The 6725-nt window shown below is 39.6% G+C and overlaps 1 protein-coding gene across 1 annotated transcript; it reads left to right on the top strand.

The window, feature by feature from the left end:
• The first annotated feature begins 372 nt into the window (after positions 1-372).
• On the top strand, positions 373-4201 carry LOC141415523 (cyclin-dependent kinase 12-like). The gene is made up of 2 exons (XM_074052227.1): positions 373-521; positions 1783-4201. The coding sequence occupies exon 2, from the start codon at positions 1875-1877 to the stop codon at positions 2262-2264; it is 390 nt and encodes a 129-aa protein (XP_073908328.1). The 5' UTR covers positions 373-521; positions 1783-1874; the 3' UTR covers positions 2265-4201.
• The last annotated feature ends 2524 nt before the right edge of the window (positions 4202-6725 follow it).

Here is a 6725-nt window from a genome sequence, read left to right on the forward strand (position 1 = left end):
TGAGCTCAGGTCTTGTCACCAGTGACAAAAGAAAAAAACATGTGATGTTGGTACTATTCAAGTAGATGATAACTAATCTTGAAGAAAGGATATATTTTGTCTCTGATGGTTGAGATCTGGGCATTTTCGAGATAGGGTCTCACAAACTATTTGCCCCTGACTTCCAAACTTGATCCTTTTGATCTCTGCCTCCTTAGTAGATTAAGATTATAGGTGTGAGCCACTGGCTTGGCTTGCTTTCCCATTTTAATCCCTTTACCTTTCCATGTACTAACTACTGCATTCTCTGTTGCTTTTGTCTTTTTCCAGTCTCCCTCACTGGCAAGATTGCCATGAATTGTGGAGTAAGAAATGGCGATGGCAGTGACAAAGTGGTGTTGTGGTAGAAGAGCCACCTCCACCCAAAGCCTCTCGAAAAGAAGCTACCTCAGGGACAACTGCTGAACCTGTGAAAAACAGTAGTCCAGCACCACCTCAGCCTACTCATGGCAAGGTGGAGCCTGGAGCTGGGGATGCAATAGGTCAGTGATGGAATGGGGTCTTTGTGCTTTTTATTAAGCACATTTTGTCAGATTTTGAAAGTCAGGTGTAAAGAATAAATGTGTTTATTTTAGTTTTTGTCCAATGATACATTAGGAAAGAGGTTGATGTTTTCATTTATGGACAAAGATGATCAGCCATATTTTGTACATATGGTTCAGAAAGTCTACAACAGACCATTTTCCTTCTTTGAAATAAGGAATACTGTATGTCAGTTAGGTGTGTGTGATTTAAGTCAGTGAATTAGGTAAGCAAAATTTAAGATTAGTTCACCCATGGCTTTCTAGCACATAATTTAGGGCACCATTTAAGTTAGATTCGATAAGACTTTATAATCCATTCAGGTTAAATCACTGTTGCTGGACTAGAGGCACAGCTCAAGTAGTAGAGCATCTGCCTAGCAAGTGGGAAATCCTGAGTTCAAGCCCCAGTACCACAAAACAAAAAAAGCAAACAAACAAACAAATCACAATTGATAAATATAGGTAGTTCTGTAGACTGTTATTTGTTCTAAATATACCTAAAGTCATGTCACAATAACCATTATAACAAAATATTTCTTTGTGGTACCAACCAGATCTTTCCTTTTTTACTTTCCTTGTCCACCTACAACAGTTGTTCTCAACATTGATTACACATTAGAATAATCCAGAAAGCTTTATAAATAAATACCCTGAATCAATTGCAAGATCTCTTGGCATGAGGCATCTGAATTTTAAAATCTCTCCCAATAATTTTTTTTTTTTGGTGGAACTGTTGGGGTTTGAACTCAGGGCTTCACACTTGAAAAGAAGGTGCTGTACTGCTTGAGCCACACCTCCAGTCCATTTTGCTCTGGTCATTTTGGTGATGGGGATCTTAGTAACTATTTACCCTGGCTGACCTTAAACCTCAATCCTCTTGATCTTAGCCTCCCAAGTAGCTAGGATAATAGGTGTGAGTCACTGACTCCCAGATCTCCTAGTAATTCTAATACATAGTAAGTGTTGAAAATTACTGACCTTGAAGAATACAGATAAAACGCAATCACTTTTCCATACAATGCAGAGGTATTTTAGTTAGTCTGTATTTTAAGCAAAAGTAAGAAATAACTGATATGACAATTTGAGGCATAAAAAAATGAAACATTCAAAAATGAATTTTCATTCTTTGGATATTATAAGTTGTTATTGCCTGTCAAAGAAGAAAAAGGGCTCTTGTCCTGCCTTGTCCTCTTATGTTGGCTCCACTGTCTCCCCTCAGACTTCGGTGACATCACACAGCAGCTGAATCAAAGTGAATTGGCAGTGTCACTGAACTTGCTACAGAGCCAAACTGACCTGAGCATCCCTCAAATGGCACAGCTGCTTAACATCCACTCCAACCCAGAGATGCAACAGCAGCTGGAAGCCCTGAACCAATCCATCAGTGCCCTGACAGAAGCCACTTCCCAGCAGCATGACTCTGAGTCCATAGCCTCAGAGGAGTCTTTAAAGGAGGCACCCCCTGCACCAGTGGTCCTGCCTTCAGCAGAACAGACAACCCCTGAAACTTCAAGCACACCAGCTGACATGCAGAACATGTTGGCAGTTCTCTTTAGTCAGCTGATGAAAATCCAGGATCCAGCAGGCAACCTGGAGGAAAACAACAGTGACAAGAATAGTGGGCCACTGGGGCCCCAAAGAACTCCCACAATGCCACAGGAGGAGGCAGCAGGTAAAGAGATCGGTCATGAATCTCATTGAGCTTAGGTGCTGTTGATCCTCTTAAAAATCTCTTAACATTTTCTTTTTCATCAGTGGCCTCAGTTTCAGTTTTTCTGTAACCTAGTCTACAAGAGAACATAGCATCAAGTGATGTATTTCTTGTCCAGCTTAAGTCTGAAAGCATCTTTCATATACTGATTGTTTTTCCACTTCCTAGGATGTAGGTAAGTAAAACCCTGGGTTCTAACGAAGGAAACCAAAGCCATAACTAGTGATGCATCTTGAACCACTATGTATAGAAGTAAGCAAGTCCTAGAAAATCTGACTTCCAAATAAACCATTAATCAGATTGTACTTCTTTACCTCTAGTAGAGTGGATGCAGAATACCAGAGTCTTACTTGGAAGACAGTCAAGAAAACCCTAATAAAATATCATTTTAATTTCCTGAGAATATTTTAGGAATTGTTCTAAGTGGATAATTAACATCATACATTTCCTTTCCAACAAATAATAACATATAAAAATGATTCCTTTAAATCTGTTCCTGAAAGAGACAATGGAATGAATCCCAGATCAGGAAGTGAGCATTATTAAAAGGAGGGAAAAATGTGGAAAAGAGGGGCTATGTTATACCTTGATCTCACATTACCACAGCATGCCAAAAAAAGTTTAAATTTTGTAATCAATTCTGATTCAGTCTATTTGCAAAATCTTACTTATCTGAAATTGTTTTCAACTCCTTGGAAATTTTCACTGTCCAGGAAGACCCCATGAATTGGGGAATAAGAAGAGGCACAAGGGCTGAAGAGATACAGTAACCTTCAACTTTAGGGTCCTGCATTCGAATTTCATATGGGATTGTACGGAAAGTAAATGCTTTATTTTCACAGGTATAAGATCAAGTGCATCAGCTATTTTGCCATATGTAAAGATTTTTAGAACTAAAAGATAATAAAATTAATCCTTGCTTTATGGGTAGGAAAACTACAGCCCAGGAAGTTTAAGATCTGCCTATGTTCCCTCTGCTGATTATTGGCAGAGACAAAAACTAGACCTAATGTACTTTTACTTGTTGATTTGCTTTGCCACTCTGTCATGATGATTCTGATTGGTTTTAAGAGATTCAAGGACATGGAGTAACAGAAGAAGCTATATAGAATTAAAGCAGACCTCTTATCATCTCCCAGTTTCTGACTCCTTCCTTCAATCCCTCCCTGCAAAAACAGTTCTAATCAAAATTCCTGAAAGAACTTGGTCAAATTTAAATAGCATAGTGAACGAAATTCACCCAATTATTGAGCCAACAAACTATCACCCACACAATGAAATTGAACTAAAGTGCTGGCTTATGATCAGAAATTGCTGGATATACTTCTCAGAGGAGAGTGTAAAAATGCCACAACTATCGTAGTCACCCTTGGATTATCCAGTTGGTGTTTTTACAGTGTTTCCCCTTTCATGTACCCCAGGCTGGCTTCAAACCCCAATCCTCCTGCCTCTGCTCCCTAGAGCTGGGATTATAGGAATGTGCCATACCTGGGCAGTTTCTCTTCTGATTCCTTGTATTGGGCCATCTCACTGCTCATTAGCCCTTCTAGTAAACAGCAGACTGTACTGTTTAGTTATCCGGTACTTTTTGGGAAACAGTGATGTTTGAAATCTATTAAGTCAAAGAAGCTTTATAAATTACTTTTACATTTACTTAATTCCTCCCTCCACTAGTACATAACTATTAAGAATTGGCAACATTAACACTTTAAATCTTAGAACCATATGATTTGTAGTTCATATTTTATTTTAAGGAATTTTATTAGCCTGGCACCAGTGCTAACGCCTATAGTTCTAGCTACTCAGGATCAGGAGGGTCATGGTTTCAAGCCAGCCTAGGCAAATAGTTTGAGAGACCCCATCTTGAAAAATCCCATCACAAAAAAGGGCTCATGGAGAGGCTCAAGGTGTAGGCCCTGAGTTCAAACTACAGTACCACACAAAAAAACAAATTTTATTAACTTTAATAATTTTTTATACCCTTATCTGCTTTGCTACATTAGAATACAATTTCTGTTTTATACATGTGACAGAATTTGAGTCCAAGGACTGGAGCCATGGCTTAAATGGTAGGCACTTGCTTAGCAAGTGTTAGGCCCTGAGTTCAACCCCCAGTATTGCCCCCAAAAAAAAAAAGAAAAAAAAAGGATAAGAAGTGCAATTGGGCTATTTATATAAAAAGTAAACTTTTAAATATAAAAAGAGGTATAGTGGAAAGAATATGAATTTAAATTTGCCTATTTTTGCAATTATGCTTTTAAGTGACTGGTCCTTTGATGTCTTATATAGAGAGAAAAGTAATGTTGACAGCTGAAAATGCTGAAATCATAGATGATTATGGTCTAATTATCCCATCCATTTCAGGATATCTAGTTTTGAAATCATGACTTTTCTATGGCTAGCTTTTTGTCCTTAAGTTTATTTTCTACTGCCATCCAGCTAACCATCCAGTCAACAAATAACTTGGGGACTACATATAAGGTGACCACTTCATCCCTGGAATGTCCTGGTTTAATGAAAGTATCCAGTCAGCTAGGGAATTGCTCAGGCAGGGGCCATTGCTTTCAGGAAACATCGATTGAAGTGTGGGTGCCCTCGCCTCTCGCACATGTTCAATCTACTAACAGCTTTTCTAGAAGGTTGGTCTGAATTTCCTTGAACTCAGTGTTTCTCAATGGAGTATGATTTTTGCCCCCTCAGAAGACACCGGGCAATAAATAGAGACATTTTGGAATCTTTTGAAGGGGAGGAGAGGGCTATGGTGTCTGTGGGTAGTGCTCTCATTAGTGCCCTTCAAAACACACAGAATAACCCTTGTTGCAAAGAATTATCTGGACAGAATATCAGCTGTGCTAAAGGTGAAAGACCCCGATTTTACCTGATTGCACTAGGAGTCATTGGTCTGTGTTTAATAGGAGGTAAGTTTCTTGTGGGTTGTTATGGGTTGACTTTTGTCCCTGAAAAATTGTTATGTCAAAGTGAAGTCCTAACCCAGTGCCAGAGAATGTGGCTGTATTTGGAGTTGGGACATTTGAAGTAATTAAGTTACAATGAGGTTATTAGGGTGGGTCCTCGTCTAATATGACTGGTGTCCTTATTTAAAAAAAAAAAGAAGTCTGGACACAGACACACACCGAGGGAATTCGGCATGAAGACACAGGGAGAAGGTACCACGTGATAGAAGTGATGTAGTGATAAGTCAAGGGACCCCGGGTGACCACCAGAAGCTAGAAGGAGCCTCCCACAGAGCCTCCCCTAGAGCCAGGGAGAGCGTGGCCCTGCCACCACTTGGAATTTGGATATGTAGCCTTCAGAACTGGGAGAGAACACATTTCTATTCTTTAAACTCTGAGTTTCAGGTACTTTGTGATGGCAACCCAGGCAAATTGATACAAGGACAGAGCTATTGACACCAGTGGGCTCTATGCCCTAGTTTCGAAATAAGATGTTTTACCAAGATGGTGGTTATCCCTTATGTGGGAGGCTGAACCAGGATATTTAGTCTTATGAGTATCTTGAGACTCAGCAAGTGCTGGAATCAGCTAAGAACACGTGCATAGTAAGGGTTCAAAGCCACCAGTCACCAAAGCCTTTCATGGGAAGATGACCCCAGCACAAAGTGGTTTTTGCTAATATTAACTTTGGTCCTATTTCAGATCAATGAAGGTAAAAAACCAGTAGAGCCCATAAATCCTGCCAAGCCTGTCCTTGCTGTCAAATTATGCCCTGACAAAGCTGCTGGTAGCTACTGACATGGTCGTCACCCAGCGTGGATGTGGGCGGGAGGGGCTTTCGAGAGCATCTGGCCCCCCATGCAGACACTTGTCACGCAGTATCACCTGGACGTTCTGTGGCTGTAATGAAGGGCGGTGCTCTGAACCTAATTATCTCTTTAAGAAAAAACAACAATAAGGACAATTTAAAAATAAACAAAGACCTGGGCTTAAAGGCTACTTACTGTCCTGGGACCAAGACTAATGGTGAGTGGCAAGTTTTGTGACGGTCTTCTGTAGTCCGATTGGCTGTGTGGGAGTCCAGAGAGATAATGTCTTTTCACATATAAAAGAGTATTGATTTCCTGTTAGTATTATCCTGAAAATGTGCAGAATATATCTATGGAGCAGAGACTATCTTCCATCACTTGCTTTATGGGAAGAGAATGGTTATTGTATCTTTTCCCATAAAATATAACCTCTTTTTCTCTTCCAAAATCTACTCATCCCTCTGGGAATTTCCAGCTGTGATCTGTGGAAGTGAATTGATTTTTTTATTTTACTTATTTATTTATTTTTTTACATGTGCTGGTATTTTTACATTTGGCTCCTCTACATTTTCTCATTGTTCTCTGGAGTCTGGTTTTCTAGATTGTTATTTGAGCTTGTCTATAAATAAATTTTAAAGAACTTAGTCCCATAAAACATATGCATACACGGTATTTATATGATGGCGGA

Source organism: Castor canadensis, chromosome 13 (assembly GCF_047511655.1).
Source record: "Castor canadensis chromosome 13, mCasCan1.hap1v2, whole genome shotgun sequence".
Lineage (NCBI taxonomy): Eukaryota > Metazoa > Chordata > Mammalia > Rodentia > Castoridae > Castor > Castor canadensis.